The sequence below is a fragment of the Meriones unguiculatus genome, chromosome 14 (genome assembly GCF_030254825.1).
Source record: "Meriones unguiculatus strain TT.TT164.6M chromosome 14, Bangor_MerUng_6.1, whole genome shotgun sequence".
In the NCBI taxonomy this organism is placed as follows: Eukaryota; Metazoa; Chordata; class Mammalia; order Rodentia; family Muridae; genus Meriones; species Meriones unguiculatus.
In genome coordinates, this window is record NC_083361.1 from 825654 (window position 1) to 851940 (window position 26287).

General features: G+C 45.1%; 1 protein-coding gene across 1 annotated transcript in view; it reads left to right on the forward strand.

The window, feature by feature from the left end:
• The first annotated feature begins 272 nt into the window (after positions 1–272).
• Positions 273–26287, forward strand: part of LOC110563708 (uncharacterized) — a 31443-nt gene continuing 5428 nt past the window's right edge. Inside the window, 7 exon segments of the mRNA XM_060366318.1 lie at positions 273–652; positions 1430–1490; positions 2191–2317; positions 3729–5700; positions 19787–20080; positions 20854–20953; positions 24827–24953. Coding sequence (XP_060222301.1) covers positions 288–652; positions 1430–1490; positions 2191–2317; positions 3729–5700; positions 19787–20080; positions 20854–20953; positions 24827–24953 — 3046 coding nt within the window. The 5' untranslated portion in view covers positions 273–287.

The following is a 26287-nucleotide window of genomic DNA, read 5'->3' on the forward strand; positions in this document are numbered from 1 at the left end:
CCTTAGAGTCCAGGTCAGTCTTCGAGTTCAAGGCCAACCTGGTCTACGGAGCAAGTTCTAGGACAGCCAGGGCTACGGCAGAGAAACTACCTTGGAAGTACCCAAAACAAAACAACAACAACGTATCCATTTGTCCATCTGTCTCCAGTGGTCTTTCATGTCATTCAGAAATGAATAAAAGAAAACACAAAAAGTGATTTTCACCGACCTCGCTCTATTTAACACAGCTTGAAACTTAAGGGCGCCTTAGCTTTCTGGGGAACGCAGTCGCGGTAACACACCGGAGAATGTACTTCCGGTTAGGCATTCTGGGAATTGTAGTTCCACCACGAACGGTGGCCAAAGTTGCTTCCGCTCACTCCAGGGCCTGCTTCCTGCCAGAGCTCCTGGTGAGGCGAGATCCTGGGCGTCCCGGGCCCTTCGTGAGCCCTCGCGCGCCCGCTGTCTCCCCTCGGCGACCGAGGCCGCGGCCCGGGGAGGAGCGGGCGGCGGGGGCCGGGTCCTCTGTCGCTGGGCTCTGCCTGGGGCGGCGCTGCCCGGGTGCCCTGGACCCTCTCAGCTGCTGCCGGAGCCCCCGGGAGAGTCCAGCTTCCCACGGAGCCCGGCGGAGGAGCTGTGAGGACCGCGGGCCGGTGCGCCGAAGCCCCCAGTGGTGTGCAACTGCGATTTTAAATATGATTTTCCATGTGTCTGTGTATTTACTTCCTTCCTTAGAGAGGGAGCGTGCCACAGCTTGTGCGTGGAGGAGGTCAGAAGACAACCTGTGGGCTTCGGGTCTCTCCTTCCACCATGTGCTGTGCAGAGACTGGAACTCAGGCGGTCGGGCTGGGCGCAGTCACCTTTGCCCGCTGAGCCATCCAGCAGGGCCAGACTCCCCTTTCCTTACAGAGGGTTTGAGTGTTTATTGGTCATTATCTTCATGCACGCGGGAAAAGAGACTTTGTGGAGGCTCTTGCAGATGAGCAACGTTTATTACTAACCTTTTAAAGGGAAAGAGAGACAGGGGGAGTTTCATTTCTATATATGGAAACAATATTATGTAAGATAACCTTCACAATTAACAGACCCTCTGAGGGTGGTGTTCAGTCAAGACACAGCGTTCAATCAGAGAGTTCAGAGTTCCTTAAAATTTGTTTTCCTGGGAAGCCCATCACCACGGGCAGCTTTGTGACGGTCATAACGCCCCACAACCCGGAAGTTGCTGGAAATAGAGAATATGGCTTTCCTAACCATCTGCCATGGGTGAGCTGAGGCATGGATGACTTGGTAACCTGGAGGCTTACTCTGCCAGTTAATAGGAAGTAGGTAGAAAATCCAGGTCTGTGTGCACAGACTTGGAATGCCAGCACTTGGGGCTGATGGGAAAGCTGAGGAAGCCATGTGGTTGACTGTCCCAGCACAGCTCTCATGAAAGCCTTTCCTCCCCCAGCTTGCTTGCCAGAGCCCTGCCTTGTCTCAAAGAGAAGAAGAGAACCATGACCAAGTTACAGGTAAGTCGCCTTGCTTCCCCTCTCCCCCCAGCACCAGGGAATGAAAACAGGACCCCTGCATGCTGGACAAGCACTGTGCAGCGCAGCCACACTGAACTGCATGAAAGCATGAGGGGTGTGGCTGAGAAGAAAGGTTTGGTTGGAGGAGGGAAAAGAGGATAGTGGGGGACATGTGCTCAGATGACATTGCACATGTGAACATGTAAAAGGGTGAACATACTTTGAGATAGAGGAAAGGGACTGGAGGGAGGGGTCTGCTGTTCTGGGACTCTGTGGAGAGAGGCAGAGCCCTGGTGCTCATTGGCAGCCATCCTAGCCTGCTGGGCAAGTTGCAGGCCACTGGAAGACCTTGCCTCAAGAACAAAAACAAGAAAAGATGTCCAGCAACTGAGGAAGGACACCAGCGGTTGTCCTCTAGTCTCTACATGCATGCGCACCCTCATGTACACACATGTATAAATGTGTACACACATTCACAGAAGACTGATACCCTCCTTTCCTGCATTTGGCATCCTGAGCATTCACATCCTGAGTAACCAGGGAGGGTCTGGCTGCCGCCATTTGTATGGCTTCCAGGGTCATTGGTGTTTCTTCCCAGCAATAGACTCCTTACCTAAGGAGGTAGACACTATGTAAACGGTTGCTCAGGTCATCCTGGCATTGGGTAAGAAACTGAGGTGGCCTGTGTCTGCTGTCACAGGAGGCAGTGACGTTCAGGGACGTGGCCGTGGTCTTCAGTGAGGAGGAGCTGGAGCTGCTGGATGCTGCCCAGAGGAAGCTGTACCATGACGTGATGCTGGAGAACTTCAGGAACCTTCTGTCAGTGGGTAAGGATGGTGCCCTGTGTCCCGTGGCAGTGTCAGAAGTTCACATCCGATGTCTTAGTTGTATTTTATCTCTCTTGTTTGTCTATTCAGGACTACTCATAGACCCTGCTCTGAGGGACATCATCACATTCTGTGCTGTTTTCTGCTGGTGTCTGAATACCTCAAGACTTAGTTAGTTTTACTTGTGGTGACAGACAACAAAACCCCCAGTGTTTGCACACTGTGAACAATGGCTCCATGAAGCTGTGTCCCTTGTACAGCTGCAGTGACAAGCATCCCAGAAAGCCTGTGTTCCTCACAAGAGCATTCCTCTTCCTCTTAAAACCCCATTCCTCTACCTCTTTCTTCTACTGACCTAGCCATTCCTGATTCCTCATGCAAGCCACCGAGCTATGTCCCAGGATCACTTGTTTCGGTTTTCAGCTTCAGAGGTTGTTTGGTCATCTTCATTGTTTCCCATCCTGATAGTTGTTCTCAGGTCAGTTTCTCATTTCTTTGGGAGGGTCCTATAGAATTGTGTTGCAACCTTTTTAATTCTGTCAGGACATGTGCTGCTTTAGGTTGGCAGCTGGCACGTACCTTGTTTTGTGAGCCTCTTCCCCCTGCTCCTTTGTGAGCCTGTCAAACTTAGGTTGGAAAGCAGGCATTTGAAGGAAACCCACTGGCCCAGTCTCTCGCATTCTTCCTTTTTCCTGGAGAAGTCTTTCCCTATTCAGCAGGCATGTTTTGAGTCTTGTCATCTAATTGCTATAGCTCTCTTCTTGTACTTTCCAAGCAAGCTTGTGTGCTGAAGTTATTCCAGTATCTTCCTATACGTCTGTGTTTTCCAGCACATTGACTCCTCCAGTTGGACATCTTCTGGGCCTTTGCTATTGTCTGCAATCCCTGCTTCTTCCCTTCCCTTGAACCCCAAAGTTCCCTGCCCTTTCGAATGACACTCTCTCATCTTGGCCCCGAGTCGGGTGGACCAGATCTGTCTTCCTGTCACCCACAGGTTAGGACCAGACAGGTCTGGTTTCCTCTGCTCCTCCAGCCTCAGGGAGGAGTCAGACCCATGTGTACTTCATCTCACACCGTCCCTCAAGTGAAAATACTCAGATGCTGAAATGTCCTTTCTTCCCATTTTCCATCTGCACAGCTCCACAGGGGCAAGTACTCAGCAGAGGCTGAAGGTGACCTTGAACTTTTGCTTCTGACCTCACCCTAGATGTCCCATCTTCGTAAAATGGGGCTTGCGCTTGGATGCACTTCCTTTTTTTTTTTTTTTTTTTAGGACTTTTTCCTCAAAGCTCTCTGAAGTTCATTTTTGATGCTTGTCTCTAGTTAATGTTTCCAGAGAGAAATGAGGACCCAGACCTTCAATGTCCCCATCCTTGCTGATATCAAGCTTCTAATCTCTTATTTTTTTTAGGAGGCCAGACTCCAAACAAGATGGAGACTCTTCACGTAACATTACTAACGTGCCTTTCACTGGGACAGCCTCTATGCTGGCAAATGACAAGCCATGATGTTGACACATTGGCCAGAACTCCAGAAGCTGTGATAGACACTCAAGGAGAGGGTTCTCACTTCCTAGAGCAATGCCATGTCTCCTGCCATGGGGGAGCAGAAGAGCCTCCCTGGGCCTCCAAGGAGAACAGCTGTTTGGAGAGTCTTATAAGTGACCGTTCCCAAATTTCTGAATATCAGGAATTTCTGTGTGAGATTGCTCAGAGTTCTTGGAGTAAAATCCATCTTAGCCAGAGACAGAACCATCAGAAACACTGTCCACAGACTCTGGTGAAAAACAAGCCACAGCTGTTGGCTCTGGGTGTTGACATTCTGAGTTGCATTTCCCACCCTGATAACAATACACTGCATCAAAGAGACAAAGCCCACAGCAGCGGCCACTGCAATAACATCATCGTTCCTGGGTCACCCCGCAGCCAGCATGAGGATCACACTGAAACAATGGCCTACCAGGGCAGCAAGGGCCAGAAAGCCATCACTGACAGCCCCAGGCTAGAACTCCATCCACAGGTCCCCTTAGGCAAGGAGTCCCCTGAACCTAGGACACAGGAGGACACCAGGCCTAGCTCCAGTGTCCCCATTCAACAAAGTGCTCATCCAGGAAAAAAGCGCTACTGGTGTCACGAGTGTGGCAAGAGATTCAGTCAGAGCTCAAAATTTCAGACTCACCAGAGAGTGCACACAGGGGAGAAGCCCTGTATCTGCCCAGAGTGTGGGAAAAGCTTTAACCAGACCTCACACCTGTATGCTCACCTGCCCATCCACTCAGTCGAGAAGCCCTACCGTTGTGACACCTGTGGGAAAGGCTTCAGCCGCAGCTCAGATCTCAGCATCCATTGTCGGGTGCACACTGGGGAGAAACCTTACAAGTGTGAGGTCTGTGGGAAGGGCTTCACGCAGTGGGCACACCTTCAGGTTCACAAGAGAATTCACACAGGAGAGAAGCCGTATAAATGTGGAGAGTGTGGCAAACACTTCAGCTGTAGCTCAAACCTTCATGCCCATGAGAGAGTCCACACTGAGGAGAAACCCTACAAGTGTGATGAGTGTGGGAAGTGCTTCAGCTTGAATTACAACCTTCAAAGCCATCAGCGGGTCCACACAGGAGAGAAGCCATATAAATGTGAAGAGTGTGGAAAGGGTTTCAGTTCAGTCTCAAGCTTCCAAAACCACCAGCGGGTCCATACAGGAGAGAAGCCATTTCACTGCAATGTGTGTGGAAAGGGCTTCCGTCAGAGCTCATATTTTCAAGAGCACCAGAGAATTCACACTGGGGAGAAACCATACAGATGTGATGTGTGTGGGAAGTGCTTCAGAAACACCTCAATCCTTCACACCCACCAGAGAGTCCACACTGGTGTGAAGTCTTTTATTTGTCAGGAATGTGGGAAAGGCTACAGTCATGCCTCAAGTCTGCAGGTTCATCAGAGACTCCACACTGGTGAGAAGCCGTTCAAATGCCATGTGTGCCAGAAGCGCTTCAGTCAGGCCTCAAACCTCCAGGCCCACCAGAGGGTGCACACGGGGGAGAAGCCCTACAAATGTAACACGTGTGGGAAAGCCTTTAGCCAGAGATCTTATGTCCAAATCCATCAGATAAGTCACACTGGGGAGAAGCCATTCAAGTGTGAGGAGTGTGGGAAGGAATTCAGATGGAGCTCGGGGCTTAGTGCTCACAGAAGGGTCCACACAGGACAGAAACCCTTCACATGTCAGCAGTGTGGGAAAGGCTTCAGTCAGGCCTCATATTTCTATCTGCACCAGAGGCTCCACACTGGGGAGAGACCCTACATCTGCAGCATCTGCTCTAAGGGCTTCATTCAGAGATCACATCTCGTCTACCACCAGAGGGTCCACACTGCAGGGAATCTCTAGGTTCTGCTGTAAGGTGGGCCCCATGCTGCTGATTGTTAAAAGCCTTCAAAACTCAAAAGACTTTATAAGACTATAAGGGACTTTATTTTGGTTTATTTTGCCATCAAGTCATTCTATGGGCTCATTATGCAAAGGGAAAATACGTTTTTAGCATAGAAACAAAAAAAGACATATAGAAAAAGTTTCTGATATAATTATAAAAGGAAGAATTTTCAATTGTCAGGAATAGACCCAACAAAAATTATAGTGCCTCATATTAATGCTGAGATTATGTCATTATTAGTAATAATGAAGATTGGCAAAGAGTTTGTAGGAACTCTTTAGCAGAAGTTAACACCAAAATATCCTAAAAGCAAGTTTATAAAAAGAACTAGTTGGATTTTCCCTCATACTGTAAAAAGAAACTCTGAAATTCTGAAGCTCCTACATTTTATACTGATGCAAATAAGTTGGAAATGGCTGGTTACAAGTCAAGAAAAATTGGCAAATTCAAAGCCCATATGCTTCAGTCTGAAAATCAGAGTTGTATGCCATTCTTAAATTATTACATTTTCCTGAATCTCTTAATATAGTTACAGACTCATTATGCAGAAAGAGTTGTTTTGGATTTAGAAACTACTAAACTTATTTAGGATGATTCAAAATTAACTTCACTATGTATTCAACTACAACAGTGATCAAGAATAGACATCATCTATGGTCTATAACATCAGATCCCATATGGGTCCATCAGGCCCTCTAACACAAGGTAATTAAGAACTTGATTATAAGTTAATAGGAAATGTGCTAGAAGCTTCAGAATTTTATAAGAAATAACATGTTAACAGCAAAAGTTTAAAAGTGATTTTATCTGTCACTTCAAGAAGCCAAGGAAATCTTAAGAAAATGTCCTGCTTCTTTACATAACCAGACTCCACTACCTACACAGAGTAACCAAAAGGTACCTAGAGAAACGAAATTTTGCAGATGGATGTGTTTCATTTCATAGTTTGGAAAATTAAACCTGTCCACCAACCATAACTACATGTTCACTGTTTCAGTGGGAAATTGCTGTCATTTCTCAAGAGCTGGCAATGTAATTACACATTTTTTAGACATGGCATTTATGGGAATACCTGTACCAATTAAAACTGACAGTGCTTCAGCAGGTCTCTAGTAAAAGGAAACAATTTTAAATAAAATAAGATGTATAAGCATGTTATTGTGCACTCTTTAAAGATTCAAGTGCTCGTTTCTGTGCCCTGATGTCTGTTTGCAGTCCTTGTTCTGAGAATCTCCTGTCTTAATATTGTGTAAACATTACTCCCAATTTTTTTTTCCTGATATGTCAACAAAAAAGCTTAACTGCCAATCTCTTCCCATGGGAGAGAGCGAGTGTATTCAGGGGAAGAACTCCAGGTGACATGAGAGAGCAGCTGGAGCAAAGAAAGCCAAAAAATTTAAGTGTCTAGGGAGGTAGACAAATTAGCTTAGAGAGTTTAAATAGATTAAAACTGCTTGGTTGTGCCATAAATAGAATAGTCCATTCTCTATTGTTTGGATACTGGCCGAGTTAAGAGAAAACTGCAATACAATTTCAAAATAACCAGTAACTGCATATCAGGTGTAACAAGAACTTGCCTAGAATCTAAACTTAGAAATGGGTACTCTCGGACACAGAGCCATTGCTTAGTTCTGTTCATGAAGAGAGAACAAAACAGTTTCTTAGGAATTGCAGTTTATAAGTCAGGAGCTCAGCAATCCTTGATTAGACACGGTGCAGCAGGTCCCACAGCTGGCTGCAGGGAAAAAAAAGCTGGCTTTTCAACACAGGCAACTTTCCCAAAGCCAGACACAATTTCCTCAAAAGGACTGCTCTTGGCAGCACTGCCATTCCACTTAAAAGAGCATCAGAGAACTCCTTCAGAGCGTTTGCTTCCTTTTTTTTTTTTTTTTCAATTTTTATTAGTTACAATTTATTCACTTTGTATCCCCCCTGTATCTCCCTCCCAATCCCATCCACCCTCCCCCTTCTCCATCCATGCCTCTTCCTCAGTCCACTGATAGGGGAGGTCTTCCTCCCCTTCCATCTGATCCTAGTCTATCCGGTCTCATCAGGACTGGCTGCATTGTCTTCCTCTGTGTCCTGGGAAGGCTGCTTTCCCCTCAGGAGGAGGTGATCAAAGAGCAGGCCAATCAGTTCATGTCAGAGACAGTCCCTGTTCCCATTACTATGGAACCCCCTTGGACACTGAACTGCCATAGAGTTTGCTTCTTATGTGGCAAGCTAGGTACTGGACAAGAGACTGCCCTTGCTTTAATTGCAAAGTACTAGAAAAACTGAAAGGGAAGTTGACTGGCCGGCTTGGCCAGTACAAAGTAGGTAAGTCCTTCATAATTCCAGCTTCAGAGAAAAGTCTGTCTCACCCTGGGCCAGAATGCTGAAGGTTCCAGTGTTTTAGGGAAATTTGGGGTAGCTGTCCAAGCAGCCAACTGTCTCTGTGGTTTTGGAAGCTGCTTGCTCTGTACTTCTGGATACTCAGGTAGCACTTGTTCTGTCTCAAGTCTGGGAGCTGGAGGCTAGATAGTAATAGTGTCATAATTAAGCTTCTCTTGTATAAGGTTTAATAAAATGTTTTTAAAAGATACTTTTAGATATAAGTAGTTTTTTTTTAATTTTAGGTTGATAATTACAAGCTATGAAAGAAATTAATTTAAGTACAGAACCCTGAATTCACCAAGATAGGGTAGATAGTAGAGAATTTTCTTCAAAGTTGCCAAATACAAATGGAATAGACGTTATAAATGTAATTCTTACCTAATAGTTTTAATAATTGTTTCATAACTTTCCTTACTGTAAAAATATATATCCTTTTATTGGACTAAAAGAGGGAGGTGTTGGAGGAGCTTCTTCTGCATAGTATTTTTAAATGCTGATTTCTGTGCTGTAAGATCTGGTTATATAGTCTTGATGTGGGCATTGTCATGAATGTTGAACCATCTCCTGTATTAATGTGGTATTAAAGAATGCTCCCCAGTTATCTCTGGTTGCTTAATAAAAACTTGAACAACCAGCGACTGGGCAGAGAGATAAGACTAGACTTCAAATCTAAGCCAGGGGTCCAAGAGAGGAGAAGGAGAAAGAAAGGGGCCGTGAAGCAACTGAAAATGAAGATGGTCGACATGAGGTGGGGCCAAGGGAGTTCTCCGTGAAGACAGAGCTACCGCAGAGCAAGCCAAGGTGAGGGTATATGCAAATACAGTGTGGCTGTAGGCAGCTAAGATAGCAAAGATGAGGATTCTGTTCAGGTTCTGTGCCTAAAGCTTGTTGAATAAATCTATAGGTCTACATCTTCATTATTTGGGAGATAGCCAGATTAGAAGAAACTGCCACTTTTAAATTTCATCCTAAAGACGTGCTTCTGATTGGAAGATCAATTTTTTATTCATTCTCTTCTCTCTCTCTTTTGTTGTTGTTGTTGTTGTTGTTGTTTTCAAGATGGTTTCTCTGTGTGAAACTGGCTGTTCTGGAACTCTGTAGACCAGGCTGACCTTGAACTCAGATCCACCTGCCTCTGCCCCCAGAGTTCTGAGATTAAAGGCTGTGCTACCACTACTCAGCCTGGGAGGTCAATTCTTTACAAATGTCAGAAATGACAGATAAGAAAATTGCTCTAGAAATGTATGGCCACCATGTAAAAGGGTTGGGAGTTTCCACCTTGAGATATGACATCCATCCAGGTCTGTGCAGAGAGGCTGAGGGAAAGGTTTATCCACACAGTGGCTGGTTGGCAGAATCTGTGCTGACTGAAGCGTCCCTTCCCAGCGGTGGTTCTGCTCTGTATCTGCTGTACAGAGCTGGGCATGGCTCAGGACCTAGCCATGCCTGGAACAACTGGGGAAGCGTCCTGTGACTAAGACTCATATTTGAAAAGGATTTTCAGCCCCAACCCTGCGTTCATATTGATTCATATTCTTCAGTAATGCTGTAAGGGGCCATCAGTCAGCTTTTTCAAGGCCCAGGGCTTCCTACTCAGTGTCTGAAGTCTGCGGGCTGCCTGAGAGCAGTGTGCACAGCTTACCAGCTCCATACTGGATGAAGTTTAGTATTTGTACTTAATAGACTAAAACCATGCTTTTTTTTTTTTTAAATCTTACGCTTACCAGCCTAATAAGGTGAACTGAAACATGCAATTGGATGTTGGGGTTCTGAATTCATTGGGGACGGGGTTTTTACTGTAACCAATACTGTAATTTTTTTTTACAAAGTATTTCCTGGTAACAAAAAGGCTCCTAGTAAACTTGAGTTGTTAACTTGTTGCTCCTCCTTTCCCTCTAGTCTTAGGTCAGATTGTCCTTCCTGACCCAGGAGTGTCTCTGAATTTCTGCCCTGGATTGTAGACTGGTTTGTGCTGCTCTCGCAGATTCTCCAGGGCTGTATCTCAGATCAAGAACAGAGTTATTTCTTACAGCTCCAGGACACTGAAGGTCAGGGGTCAAGGAGGGTCTTACTGTGTCTTCTGATAGCAGAAGTTGTGCAATAAACCTAAAACATACCTTAAAGATACAATGAGAGTGCAGGGAATCTTGTGAAAGAAGGGGGAGGTAGAAAGACCTGGAGGGGACAAGAGCTCTACAAGGAGAGCAACAGAACCAAAAAATCTGGGCACAGGGGTCTTTCCTGAGACTAATACTCCAACCAAGGACCATTCTTGGAGATAAGCTAAAACCCCTGCACAGATGTAGCCCATGGCAGCTCAGTGTCCAAGTGGGTACCGTAGTAAGGGGAACAGGGGCTGTCTCTGACATGAACTCAGTGACTGGCTCTTTGATCACCTCCTCCAGAGCAGGGACAGCCTTACTAGGCCACAGAGGAAGTTGATGCAGCCAGTCCTGATGAGACCTGATAGGCTAGGGTCAGATCAAGTTCCATAGTTTTTTTTTTCTATAACCCACTGTCTCTCAGCTGCTGTTGTTCCTTTTTCACTAACATTAAGAAAATTTAGAGTTAACAAAGCATTATTTAGCCTGTCCCTGGGGTCTTTACTTATCTTTGTTTAATGAGCATCTCTTTTACGATTAGCTTTCTACAAGTGCTTGTACTGTAGGATTGTGTGGTGTACCAGTAATGTGCCTTATTTTATAATATGCCAGGAATTGCTTCATCTTACTGGACGCATTTGCAGGGGCATTGCAGTCTTAATTTGTAAGGTATCCCCAAAACCATCATTATTTCCAATAAATGTGTAATTATACAATCAGCCTTTTCAGAACTTAAATCAGTTGCCCATTGAAACCCTGGATCTGTATCTATGGTATGGTGTACATACTTTTGTTTTCCAAATTTTGCAAAATGAAACACATTTATTTGCCAAAGTTCATTTCTTTTTGGTACTTGTAGGCTTATTTCCAGGTCATGGAGTTTGTTTATACAGAGAACACATAGGACATTTTTTTTATTCTTTGGTTTGTTGCCAAATGATATCAGTTTTTTTTTTTTCATTAAACATAAAGGTTTTTATAAATTTTTGAGGCTTCTAACATATTTCCTATTAGTAACTGGTCAAATTCCTCATTTCCTCAAGCCAATGGACCTGGTATGAAACCGAGTAATATATAATGGATAGTTTCTACTTCTGATGGTTTGTTGAAATTGCATAAGTAATAAAGTTAATTCTAGATTATCAGGAATAAATTTATGAGTGTCTATATGTAAAACAACTTCTTTCTGTATATTGAGAGTCAGTAGTTATATTAAGAGATTCAGGAAAATCTAATAATACCATAAGGATTGCATACAGTTCTGAGTTTTCAAATGAAGAATGCGGCCTTTGATCACCTTGCTTATTTTGTCTGAGTTATGACCTGCCATTCCCATCTTGTTTGCATCAGTATAGAATGTTGGTGTTCCCTTTACAATTTGTGGAAGAATTCGATTTGTTCTTTTTATAAACTATATACGTTTGTTTTTAGTATATTTGTTACACAAGCTCTTTGCCAATCTTCATTGATCACCCACAATGACATACTCTCAGGGTCAGTAAGAGGCGCTACAATTTCATCCAGGTCTGTTCCTGACAACTATCCTAGTCTTATTCTACCTTTAATAATTAATTCAGAAATCTTTTCTATATATGTCTTTACTTTTGTACTTTATGTGCTAAAAATCCATTCCATAATACTATCTTTCCTTTGCATAATGAGCCCAGTTGGAGGATGAGTTGAAGGAAAAATGACCAAAATACAATCAATTTTAGTATCAATGTGAGCCACATATGCATCTCATAGTCTTTGTACTAACAGAGTTAACTGTTTTTTGGCTTCAGCTATTGGAGCTCTTGGGCTGTTTAAATCTGAGTCTCCTTGTAATGTTTAGAACAAATTACTTAACTCATAAGCACTTACTCCAATTGTAGGCCTCAGCCAGTTAACATCTCCCATTAATTTTTGAAAATCATTAAGTGTACATAATTGGTCCCTATGAATTTGTACCTTTTGTGGTCACATATTTTGTCGACTTATTTTGTAACCCAGATAGCTAATAGAATCTCCTCTTTGTTTTTTGTTTGTTTGTTTGTTTGTTTGTTTTGTTTTTTTTCTGGAGGAATCTGTTACCCCCAGCATGTAAACATTCTTTGTTTCCTTAAACATTTTCTTTAAAGTATATCTGCCAGGATCAGCCAACAAAATATCATCCATGTGATGATAAATAATAGATTGAGGAAGTTACCTATGAAATTTCTAGCGGTTGTTGCACAAAATATTGACAAAAATTGGACTATTTACCATTCCCTGTGGAAACACCCTCCAGTGGTATCTCTTTATTGGACTACTATTGTTAAAAGAAGGTTATGAGAAAGCAAACCCTATGCTGCTCATGCAAGGGTATTGTGAAAAAGTAATCTTTTAAATCAATTACTTTTCTAGGGCATGATTTAGGTAACAAAGAAGGTAAAGAAATTCCAGGCTGTTAAAGACACATTATTTGAAATATTCTAGTCACTGCTTTTAAATTCATTATCATCCTCCATTTCCCTGATTTTTTTTTTTTTTTTTTTACAACAAACACAGAGAAATGCCATGGTACTCTTCTATATGTTGAGCCTCTAGCTGCTTTTACGAGTTGTTTAACTGCCTACAATTTTCTCTTGTTTGGGCCACTGCTTTTGCCACACAGGTCTGTTTGATATCCATTTTAGAGACAAGGCTGTTGGTGTCTCAGCAGTGGCCCCCCTTACAAATTTGGAAACTCAACCCCAGTGATGCCCTGGTTTTGGACAGTGGGCATAGCTTATTGTTGATTACATGTACCAGTACCTTTTCCAAGGGCATCTCCCATTTCACTCCTAGTCTCATCATTGGCTGTCTCTGGGATTGCAGGAATATTAATTTGAGTGCCCCATTTTTGTAAAAGATCCTTTCCTCATAAATTTGTGGGTACTAAGCCAAATAAGGTCTCAACTTCCCTGTTTGCCCTTCTGGTCCCACACATTAAATCCATTGTGCACTTTGTCTTATTTCAGATAATTTACCAATTTCTATAAACTGTGTGTAAACCTTCTGAAGTGGCCACTCTTGTTTCTAAGGAAACAAGGAAACTGATATCGGCTCCTGTGTCTATCAAACCCTGTATTTCAACACCATTCATTTGAGGGTCTCTGATCCTCAACCTCCGTTTGCCAGTTTCCCTGTACTCCCAAACGCCATTTCCTTTCCAGCGGAGCAACTTTGCCTTTGATATAGGGAAACAGTAACAGCTGAGCAGTTCTACCCCCCCCTGCATTAATGTGCATCTCCTGTTTTACATACGCCATGATTTTAATTTCTTCCTTGCAGTCCCCATCTGCAGTACCTGGATGCACAATAAATCTTGGGAGGCTCGTCCACTTCATCCCAAGACCACCCAATGTCCCGAAGGCGAAGGACCATAACCACCATTGTTAATGTTGTAACATTTAACTTTGGGGGAGAGTGTACTGTGGCCAGATCCAAAGCAGCACTGCCTGCAGTACCATCAATATGATCAGCAATATTTTGTTTTGATCCTCTGTTCCTTGTCATCTCCTGGCTGACCAAAGGAAAACAGCTTGCATTTTTTACTGCAGGGCCTTGAGCTGACAGGCCCTTTCATTTGTTTAGTGGTGGCAAAATTTACCTTCTAAATCCTATATAGATCTATAGTTGTTGCTCCAATGCTTTCCCTCTTAGAACACCTACAAATTCCGGGGAATCCGGGCAGTCCTTTGAGGCCAGGAGCTGCTTGTTTGAGGCTACAAGTGCAATTACTGTATTTTTTTCCAAGTTAGCGTACCTGCCATTTTGAGCTCTGAAGCTTTTTACCTTACGATTTCTTTGGAAATGGCCAAATTAACTGCAGTTAAAGCACCAGGCATTTCGATATTTGAGACTTCTAAAAATTGAAGGGAGGGGTGACCCTATCGTGATAGCAATAAACCTCTTGCTTTTGCATCGAGTTGTGGTCTGTGAGTGTTCCTGGGAAGGGCGCGATCCTGAGCTGCTGAGCAGTGAGACTCCAGGTCTTACAGTAGGAGGTTGTCCCTGGTCAATCTAATCTTTACAAGTTTTGTTGGTAACTAGATTTCTTCATTTCCTGGAGATACAGAAGCAAAATGAAGCCCCCTTCTCAAAACTACTGCAGGTTTCCATTCTGATGTCAACACAGTCTTATGCGATATGGGTGATCTAGTTCCACAGTTTTCCATAAACCAATGTCTCTCACCTGCTCTCTTATTTCAGTTGTTCAAGTGCCTGCAATTTTCCCTTGTCATGGACCACTGCTCTTGCCACACAGGTCTGTCTGATATCCATTTTAGGGACAAGGCTAAAATGATATTTCAACAGTGGCCCCTCTTATAAATTTGGAAACTCAATCCCTGTGATGTCCTGTTTGAACAATGGGCACATCTTATGATTGTTCTTGATTATACATGTCAATACCTTTCCCAGGAGCATATGCCATTTCACCCCTAATTTCATCATTGGCTGTCTCTAGGATTGCAGGAATATTAATTTGAGTACCCCTTGCTATTAAACATAACTTCCCCACAAATTTATGGGTGTGTCAGCCTCCTAGGTCTCAACTTTCCTGACTGCTCTTCTGGTCCCATACATTTGACCCATCGTACACTTTGTTTTATTTGAGAAAACTTGCCAATGTTTGCTAGAGTATGTTTTCCAGCACTCCCGAGTGCCCCTGTTCTTTCTACTGAAGTGGCTTTGCCCATAATGTAAGGAAACAGTAACAGCTGAGCAATTCTACACCCTGTATTAATTTGCATTTCCTTTTTAATATATGCCATGATTTTAATTTCTTCCTTGCAAGCTCCGTCTATCATACTTGGATGCACAATAAATCCTTGAGAGGTTAATCTACTTCTTCCCAAGATCATTCCTATGGTCCCTGAAGACAAAGGACCATAAACACCAGTGGTTATTTTGTAACTTTCATTTTTTTGGGGGTAGGGTAAGAGGCTTATTATGGCCAGATCCAAAGCTGCACTGCCTTCAGTAGCATGCATGAGATCAGCAATACTTAGTTTCAGTTGCCTGGCCTGCTTATTATCTCCTGGCTGATCAAAGGAAAACAGCTCGTATTTTTTGCTGTGGGACCTCAAGCCAACAGGGCCCTCAGCTTTTTTCCAGATGGCAAGATGTTCCCTTGTATGTCCCTCTTGAACCTGCAGTCACTAAATGACTCCTTTTACCACAGTGTCTACAAACTCCAGGAAGCCTGGACATTCCATTCCAGCCAGAAACTGTAATGTCTGCCATTGAAAATACCATATTTCCTAGAGCTAATGCACCTGAAATTTTGAGCTCTGAAGTTTCTAACTTTACAATATCTTTGTAAATGGCCAAATTCACCACAATGAAAGCGTCATGTATTTTGGTATCTGAGACCTCTGTCTATGGCTTGTCCTATGAAATTGGCATGAGGCTTCTGAAAGCCAGTATCAGTTGTGTCTCTTATCCATTCATTAATTTGTGCTGCTTGTGCATTTAATGGTCTGATTGCTCTCTTAAATTCAGTATTTGCATTTTCAAAGGCCAAGTTCTCCATCAACACCTGTCTGGCATCAGGGTCTGATGTGCATCTATTTACAGTGGAAGGCAATCTCTGTAAGAAGTCTGTGAAGGCTTCTCCAGAGATTTGTAGTATCTTATTAAACAAGTGGATCGGCCCTCTCCCCACACTTCCCCCCGCCAGACCCCAAGCTCTTAAATATGCTAAGTGACATTGTTCTATAACCTCATCATCAGATCTAATTTGTTCTTTTAAGTCAGCATAACGCCCTTCAACAAGCAATTGATCTTTAACAACATTTATCCCCGTTGCTATATTTTGATGTTCTCTTTTTGTGGCTTCATTCCTCCACCACAATAACCATTACAACTGCTGACCAGCTTCGAGCACATCGGAAACCAATCTCTACCAATCTTGGGGAATAATTATATTTTGGGTAGCCCAGTTACCTAACATTTGTTTAATGAATGGGGAAGGCATTTTATAGGACACAACAGATCTTTAAAATGCTTTAGATCTAACACTTCTATTGGACACCATGTTTTTTAATCATATTTGTGACCAACATCATTAGCAGGCATGTGCTGCACAATTACTGGGAAGCTGATGGTGATTTTGTAGTTCCAGGAAACTCCTCTGCTGGAGCACTTGGCTCAAGAATAACCTTTTGCCCTGTACAGCCGCCTGCTCTTCCAGGCCCCTTCCTTCACTCCTGGGCTTTAGGCACATGGCAGCAAAACTGCATGGAATAGGGCAGGTGGCAAGAGCAGGGAACTCTGGCTCTCAGTTGCCAGGTGTGACCAGTGGCACTATTTGCTTCCCAATTACTTCCACCTCTACCCACAAACTCTCTAGTTGCACAGCCACCTCTGCAGTCTAAGATAATTGAATGACACTTCCAGTTTTCCTGTTTCATCCACTTTTTGCTTCTCAGACCCCTCCATATCCACTCACAACTTTTCCAAATGTTCAACCATTCTTCCAACCTTTTTTTAAGATGGGCGATAGGAGGAAGATTAAGCAAAAACAGAAAATCCCCTCTGAAAGCAGAATTGTACAGATCCCAGCAGCAGCAGCCACAGTAAACCTTTCTCTGATATCCTGAAACAGTATATTCATGTCTTCATACCCTGTTTCCTCTATGGCATTAAAAACCAGATTTTCCACTATTCTTAAGCCGTATGCCTGGGGGCCACTTGTTGGCACTATTTTTTAACTCTGTTTTATTTTGGTTTCTTATGCCTCTAACTCCCTTATCCATCCCTTACTCCTCCTAATATCTTACAACCCACCAACACTAGGTAAGAGGGAAAGAAGGTTAGTGGTGAAATGGGGCAGACTTCTTTCTTTTGTCTGAGGCTAATGGGCTTTTTGGGGCAACACAAATCTCAGTCATCAAACTATCCAGCAGTCTAGCAAATAGCAAATGCAGCAGCAGCCCTCTTCCTCCTCTGACCATCTCCCCAAAGCATTCTTGGGGCCTCCTACAAGTGGCCCTTCTCGCTCTTGGCCCTGGTATTTATACTCTCTGAGTCCTCAGAATTAAACCAACTGCGGCTGGCAAAGACCACGCCCTTCCTGTCTCTGACCCACATGAGTCTGTTACCATATGGCAAAGACCATGTCCCTCTCTGAGCTGCACAAAGCTGTTATCACCTGTGGGTAAACTGAGGCAGTCCCATATCCCACACTTGGAATTAAAATTGCATAAATAACCAAGTTTTTTAAAGAAACCAAAACTTCTACCGCATTCACTAATATAAATCAAAAGCAAACCTTAAAGATACAGGGAGGATTTAAGGCCTCCCTGGCAACAGCCTCCATGCCCCCCTGAGGACGGGCCCTTTTGACAGTCACTGCTCCTGGTTCTGCCTTGCACATCTCATTGCTGACCTAATTTGCTTCCTGCTGCTGGGAGGAACACCACATCCACACAGCACCCTGGCTCTTCCATGTCAGGTCAGGAGCCTGGGAACAGGCTGGAGAAGGCCGTGGACGGTGCTGCTTACTGTCCTGCTCCCCTGCCTTGCTTAGCTTTCTGTCTAATAGTGCCCAGGACCACTGCCCAAGGCTGGCGCCAACCACAATGATCTGGGCTGTCACACAACAATCTTCAATCAAGAGAATGTGCCAGAGACTTGCCTGTAAGTGGATCTGATAGAGGAATTTTCTATTGCGGTTCCTCTCCCCAGAGGATGCGAGCTTGTGTCCGGTTAACAAACTAGCTGGTAGACATTTGAGCCATGTGGAGCAATGACAGGAGCCTTGGGTTTCGTTTTCTAACTCCTAAACTTTGGGAGGAGAGGCAGGAGGATCAGAAGTTGAAGCAAGTCTGAGGGCAGCCTGGGCTACATAAGATTCTACTTAAAAAGAAAGAAGGGGTGGAGTAGCAGGAAAAAAGGAAAAGATGAGCCAGAAGAGAAGGAAGGAGGAAAAAAGCCAAGTATGGGGGCTCACAACTGAAACCCTGGTAGGGAGAGGCTGAGGCAGGAGGGTATAGAATTACAGGCCAGAGCAGAGGGTCTGTCTCAAAAGGAGAATGAGACTTTATTGGCTCCGTGGTAAAGAGGAAGTGGCTGTAGTTAACTAGTTTACAGCGTAACAGCGCAGTGCCTCCTGCTCCCTGCCTGTACAGCACCGGGAAGGTGGTAGGTCCAAATCCATGGCCTGCACAAGGAATTTGTCAGCCTCAGAGTCCTGAGGCTTCATTGTCTGGATGCTTTGGATTTGGTCCATATTCTTGAGCATCTTCAGGTACATGTCGGGAAAAGCTCCAAGTTTTCAGCGGCTCACCCAGGAGCCTCCCTCTCTGAGTTTTTCCTGGGGTCTTTTGTCAATACATTTTTTTTGTTATTTTTTTATCTTTTGCCAATATATTTTCAAAGCCCCTTCCTGTTTCAGATGACTTGCTGAATGAGTGGTTTATCTATCTCTGATTTCAGTGGGGCTGTTCCGGTTCTGTTTGTTGAATCCAGGTCTCACTGTGCAGCCTTCTGTCCTGGAGCTTGCTATGTAGAGGAGGCTAATTTAAAAATCACACATACATCTGCCTCTACATTCTGAACCCTAGGATCAAAGGCATGCGCCATCATAGCTGGTCCATTGGATTTATTTTTATTTCATGGACAGACAGAGCTCACAAGTTAGGAACGCATCCTTGAGCAGGGATCAGGGCTCAATGGTCGATTCCTTTCTTACAATCTAGTGATGGACTCAGGACGTGGCGCTCAGCAGTAGAGCATGTGTCTAACATTTGAAAGGTCCTGCGTTCAATGCCAACATAACTCAAAAAGAAAAATTTTGGGACTGAAGAGATGGCTCAGTGGCTAAGAGCTCTTGCTGCTCTGGCAGAGGGCCCAGGACGGGTTCCCAGTGCCCATACTGAGAGGCTCACAACCGCCTGTTAGTCCAGTTCCAGGATCTCATGCCTTCTTCTAGACTCTGAAGATGCTGCATGGAAAGTAAATCTTTAAAAAGAAAAATAAATCTTCCCTGATTTCCATTGGATTTAGGCAGGTTATAATAGAAAGTCTGAGTTTTAGGAAGAGAACAACTCTCTGTATCTTTTGATGGAAATTACACAGCTAACCACTACAATGCCCCTCCTCCACAATTAAGTGGGTTCAACAATATATTGGCGATGGAAGAGAAAACGAATGAACTGGCAGACAGCATGATAGAAATTACAATCCAAACCACAGAAAAGGATAGACTGAAACGGTATTACCTAACCCCAGGTGATGCCACTCGCGCTAAGAAGGCAGAGGCAGGTGGATCTTGGAGTTCAATGCCAGCCCGATCTACACAGCGAGTTCCAGCACAGCCAGAGCTACACAAAGAAACTCTCTGGAAAACCCAAACAACAATTGTCTTTCATGGCATTGAGAAATGAAGAAACCGAAAAGCAACCCAGGAGAGCGAGCTCCCTAACAGCGATGTCCACTGACCTCACTCTAGTTAAAGCGGCACAGAAATTTTTAGTGACACTTTAGCCTCCTGGGAATGTAGTCCCGGAAAGGCAGCAGAGAGGCATTTCCGCTGAGGGCTTCTGGGAGTTGTAGTTCTGGTGCCACCGGGGGCCGAAATCGCTTCCGCTCGAGGGAGGCAAAGCTTTCAGCTGAGCAACTGGTGAAGCGAGATCCGGGGGCGTCCCGGGCCCTTCGTGAGCGTTCGCGCGCCCGCTGTCTCCCCTCGGCGACCGAGGCTGCGGCCCGGGGAGGAGCGGGCGGCGGGGGCCGGGTCCTCTGTCGCTGCGCTCTGCCTGGGGCGGCGCTGCCCGGGTGCCCTGGACCCTCTCAGCTGCTGCCGGAGCCCCCGGGAGAGTCCAGCTTCCCACGGAGCCCGGCGGAGGAGCTGTGAGGACCGCGGGCCGGTGCGCCGAAGCCCCCAGTGGTGTGCAACTTAGTTTTTAAATGCGATTTTCATTTTGCATTTATTTATTTATTTATCTATCTATCAATATCTGTTTATTTATTTATTCACGCAGCTTATGCGTGGAGGAGGTCAGAAGACAACCTGTGGGATTCGGGTCTCTCCTTCCACCATGTGCTGTGCAGAGACTGGAACTCAGGCGGTCGGGCTGGGCGCAGTCACCTTTGCCCGCTGAGCCATCCAGCAGGGCCAAATTCCACTTTCCTTAGTGAGGGTTTGAGTGTTTATTGGTCACTATCTTCATGCACGGGAGGAAAAGAGACTTTGTGGAGACTCTTGCAGAGGAGCAAGGCTTACTAGAACTTAAGCCTTTTGGAGCGGGAACCTGTCAGGTGAGGGTTTAATGTCTATGTTTGGGAAAAAAATATCAGATCCTTCAGAGGGTGGTGTTCAGTTAAGACACAGCGTTCATCAGCGAGTTCAGAGTTCCTTAAAATTGGCTTCCTGGAAAGCCCATCACCACAGGCAGCTTTGTGAAGGTGACAGGACCCCACAACCTGGAAGTTGCTGGAAATAGAGAATGTGGGCTTTCCTAACCATCTGCCATGAGTGAGCTGAGGCATGGATGACTTGGTAACCTGGAGGCTTACTCTGCCAGTACATAGGAAGTAGGTAGAAAGTCCAGGTCTGTGTGCACAGATTTGGAATGCCAGTACTTGGGGCTGATGGGAAAGCTGAGGAAGCCATGTGGTTGACTGTCCCAGCACAGCTCTCATGAAAGCCTTTCCTCCCCCATCTTGCTTGCCAGAACCCTGCCTTGTCTCAAAGAGAAGAAGAGAACCATGACGAAGTTACAGGTAAGTCGCCTTGCTTCCCCTCTCCCCCAGCACCAGGGAATGAAAACAGGACCCCTGCATGCTGGACAAGCACTGTGCAGCACAGCCACACTGAACTGCATGAAAGCATGAGGGGATGTGCTGAGAAGAAAGGTTTGGTTGGAGGAGGGAAAAGAGGATAGTGGGGGACGTGTGCTCAGAGGACATTGCACATGTGAACGTGTAAAGGGATGAACATACTTTGAGATAGAGGAAGGGGACTGGAGGGAGGGGTCTGCTGTTCTGGGACTCTGGAGAGAGGCAGAGCCCTGGTGCTCATTGGCAGCCATCCTAGCCTACTGGGCAAGTTGCAGGCCACTGGAAGACCCTGACTCAAGAACAAAAACATGAAAAGGTGGCAGCCCCTGAGGAAGGACACCAGCGGTTGTCCTCTAGCCTCTAATGCATGTGCCCCCTCATGTACAGATGTACATTACATGCATGCATACATGTGTACACACACATGCACAGAACACTGCTCACCCTCCTTTCCTGCATTAGGGATACTGAGTATTCCTCTGCCTGCTGAATGCTGGGATTAAACCATGGCCTATATTAGTTAGAGTTTCTATTGATGCAAGAAAACAGCATGACTAAAATGCAAGTTGGGGAAGAAAGAGGCTATTTGGCTTACACTTCCATATTGCTGTTCATCACTGAGGGAAGTCAGTATAAACACCCTCTGAAGGATCTGATATTTTTTTTCCCAAACATAGATATTAAACCCTCACCCGACGGGTTCCTGCTCCAAAAAGTCCCCACATTAGTCCCCACATGGGTTGGTGCTCTCTAAGTCTGGCTGCCACCATCTGCCTGGCTCCAGGGACAAAACAGATGATGAAGGAATGAAGGAAAGACAGACACACAGACACATGTACAGTCAAGCTGGAATGGGATGAGCCCTGTGCTCTGATGGAGATACCACAGCAGCCTGGAAACTCAGTGCATCTATTATACTGCACTGAGCACCCAGGAGGCATGATTCAGTAAAGTGAAACATGACTGCTCACCCTCCTTTCCTGCATTTGGCATCCTGAGCATTCACATCCTGAGTAACCAGGGAGGTCTGGCTGCTGCCATCTGCATAGCTTCTGGGGTTGACCCATCTCTGATGATCAAGAAGTGAAGGAAAGACAGACACACTGACACATGTACAGTCAAGCTGAATCAAATGAACTGTGTGCCCTGGTGTTGAAACACAAGCTGCCCGGAAACTGAGTACTGAGCCCTAAGGAGGTGTGGTTAGGTAAATTGGAAGATGAATAGAGCTGCGTGTGGTGCCCATGCCTTAATCCTAGTGCTTGGGAGGCAGAGGCAGGCTAGGTTCAAGCGCAGACTAGTGTACACAGTGCGTCCAGGATGGCCAGGGCTCTGTTGCACAGAGAAACCTCAGGAAAAGAAAGGAAAAAAGGCATGAACACTAGTGCAAAAGGGTGTATTCCACAGGCGCAGCCAAGTTCGCCAGGTGCCGTCAGCTCCAAGGAGGGATGTTTGTTTCACTAATAGCAGTTGTGATTTTCGCAGCTAATTTGTAGGCAGAGTACCCCTGATTCTCTGTATTCTGACCTAAACTGCGCACTCTTTTAAAAAAAAATGTAGCACATGCCTGTAATTCTGGCACTTGGAGAGGCAGAGGTAGGTGGGTCTCTGTGAATCCAGGACAGTGAAGGCTACACAGAGAAACCCTGTCCTGAAAAACCAAAAGAAAAAAAAAATCTTGGAAACTTTGATTACTGATTAAAAATAGCAGTTTTTCTGAAACTTTCTCTTACAGATTTGTTTTACATTTATTGTGTGTATCTGGATAGTACATTTAAAAATATGTATTTAGTGCAGCCCTTATGGGACACTATCTGGCCATGAATGGAATGCAGACAATGATGAAAGTGTTGGACATACCTTGGCTGCTTAGGGCATATCAAACAGTGTCCTAGGTTCTTTCTGTGGTCTCATTTAATCCTGTCAGGGACCTTGTGATGGAGGAACTATTATACAGATGGGGAAACTGAGGCACTGAGAAGTTGCACAAGCTCCATCAGTCTAGAACCTTGAAGTGTGAATTGAGGTGCTTAAGGTTTACAGAGCCTGTGCTCACACCCATCACCCTGAATAAACTACTCTTGACAGAGGTGTGTTCCTGAGAACACGTAATGAGAGCTGCATGTCTGTCCTAGAAGGTTCCCAAAGGCCTGTGTCTTAGTAAGGGTTTCATATTTCTTTTCATTCCCCTCTACCCTGAAGACAGTTTTCCTGTGTAGTCCTGGCATGCCTGGAACTCACTCTGTAAACCCAGCTCACCAAGAACCTGGAGATCTTCCTGCCTCTGCCTGCTGAATGCTGGGATTAAACCATGGCCTATATTAGTTAGAGTTTCTATTGATGCAAGAAAACAGCATGACTAAAATGCAAGTTGGGGAAGAAAGAGGCTATTTGGCTTACACTTCCATATTGCTGTTCATCACTGAGGGAAGTCAGGACAGGAACACAGACTGACCGAAACCTGGAGGCAGGAGCTGATGCAGAGTGAATTGAGGGGTGCTGCTTACATTCTTGCTCCCCATGGCTTGCTCATTCTGCATTCTTATAGAATCCAGGACCACTAGCTCTAGCACAGCTCCACCCACAGTGATTATGTCCTGCCCCATCAATCACTAATTTTAAAACTGCCTCACAGCTGGATCTAATAGAGGCATTTTCTTCTTTGTGAGGGGAGGGTTTCCAGACAGGTTTTCTCCATGTAGCCATGGCTGTCCTGGAACTCTGTCTGTAGACCAGGCTGGCCCGGAACCCACAGAGATCTGCCTGCCTACGACTCCCAAGAACTGGAATTAAAGGCTTTGACCACCATTGCCCAACTTAGGAGGCATGGTCTCAGTTGATGTTCCCCCCTTTTAGATAGCTCTAGCTTGTGTCAAGTTGACACACAGGCAGCCAGTACAGCCTGTTAGAATGGCAGAGCTAAGGACATAATGAGTGCCAGATACTTCTGAACACACAAGCATTTCACAAGTGCTTGTGGGGGATTTTTTAATTTGTGAATATTTGCATACACTTACTAATAAAGTGTTATGAATCTGAAACCCATAATGTGCCACAACACAAAACATTTTAAATGATGTTTCAGAGTCTTTTGGATTTGGGAATGAAGGTACACCTGAGCTGTGCTGCCCAGGAGGAGCTGGGCATTGCCAGCTGTTTCTGTCCAACGTCAGCACATTAGTCCCCACATGGGTTGGTGCTCTCTAAGTCTGAAATTCCTGACTTCCCATAACAACTATGGACATAGTGACCCAACTACAGAAAAAACAAGTTTGTTGCAACAGTATTTTCTGTTTTCTACCCACTACACCCTCTGTAGCCATGGAAAGGTGTGAATAGGTGTGCTTCCTTGTGCTGTGTGTCAGCTTGACACAAGCTAGAGTCAGAGAGGAAGAAGCCTCAGTTGAGAAGAATGTCTCCACAAGGTCCAGCTGTAAGGCACTTTCTTAATTACTCATCAGTGTGGGAGGGCCCAGCCACTGTGGGTGGTGCCATCCCTGGGCTGATAGTCCTGGCTTCTATGAGGAAGCAGGCAGAGCAAGCCATGGGGAGCAAACCAGAAAACAACAGCAACCTCTGTATCAGCTCCTGCCTCCAGGTTGCAGACCTGCCTGAGGTCCTGTCCTGACTTCCTTCAGTAATGAACAGGAATGTGGAAATGTAAGCCAAATAAACCCTTTCTTCCCAAACTTGCCTTTTGGTCATGGTATTTAGTCCTAGCCATAGAATCCCTAACTAATACAATAGGCTCTGTGTAAACAGTTGCTCAGGTCCTCCTGGCATTGGGTAAGAAACTGAAAGTGTTTACTGTCACAGGAGACAGTGACATTCGGGGATGTGGCTGTGGTCTTCAGTGAGGAGGAGCTGGAGCTGCTGGATGCTGCCCAGAGGAAGCTGTACCATGATGTGATGCTGGAGAACTTCGTGAACCTTCTGTCAGTGGGTGAGGATGGCGCCCTGTGTCCCTTGGCAAAGTCACAAGTTCACATCCGATGTCTTGGTTACATCCAATGTCCACTGCTTTTCTTTTAGGTTCATTTAGTTTGTGTTTTATGTATATTTGAGTGTTTTGTCTGCATGTTTGTCTGTCTACTGCTTACATTGGGGGTGTTTGCAGAGGACCAAAGAGGACCTCAGATCCCCTGGAAATGGAATAACAGGTGATTGTGAGCCAGCTAATCCAACCTGGGTCCTCTGAAAGAGCGGCCACTGCTCTGAATTGCTGAGCCATCTCTTCAGCCTCCACTTTATTTTTTAGGACTGCATTTTATACATAGATGTGCTTTAAATACAATTATGAACATTTCTTTGTATGAATATGCATGCATTTAGTTAATGCCATGAACGTGACAACACCTATAAAGGAGAGCATTTAATTGGGGCATGTCTACTGTTTGTAGGGTTTGGTTTATTACCATAACATTCAGCATTCAGGCAGACATGGTAGCAGGTAGTTCTACATCCTGATCTACAGAAAGACAAGACACTGGGCCTGGCTTGAGTATTTGAAACTCCAAAACCCAAGCCCAGTGACACACTTCACCTCCCGATCAAGGAGGTCTCACCTCCCGATTGCTGCCAAGCCTTACTAGTCTCTATGGACCAAGCTTTCAAACACATGAACCTGTGGGGCCATTCGCATTCAAACCAGCACATTCCACACCTCGGCTGTAGCCAGACCAGAATGCAGGTGAATGCTATCCAGCCACAGAAGTCCCCATAGACTGTCACAGTCTCAGTCCTAAGTCCAGAGTTCAAAGTCTCTTCTGAGACTCGTGCACTCTCTTAACTGCAACCTCCCGTAAAATCAGAATAAAAATGCAGATCACATAATCCAGCATATGAAAGGGAGCATCTGAAAGGGAGGAAAGGAGTACAGTGAGGAAATACTAAACCAAAACCAGGAGAGCAAACTCCAAACTCTGCATCTCTCTGTCTGATGTCAAAGCGCTCTTCAGATCTCCCCCTCCTTTCAGCTTAGTGGGCTGTAACACACTTCTTTCTCCTGGGCTGGTTCCACTCTATTAGCAGCTTTTCTGGCCAGGTGTCCCATGCCTGTGGCATCTCTTAACTTCTTGGGGTCTGCAAGGCAATTCAGTTAAGTCAGGTTGTTTTAACTTTTTTGTTTTGTAGTAAAGTCTTGCTTGCATTGTAGCCCAGGCTTGCCTAAAAATTTGTGGTCCTCCTGCCTCAGCTTCCCAAGCACTGTGGTGACTGACTGGAACCCCATGCCCCCAGGGCCTCAAGATCCTGCTCTGCTGATCTCTTTTTTTTTTC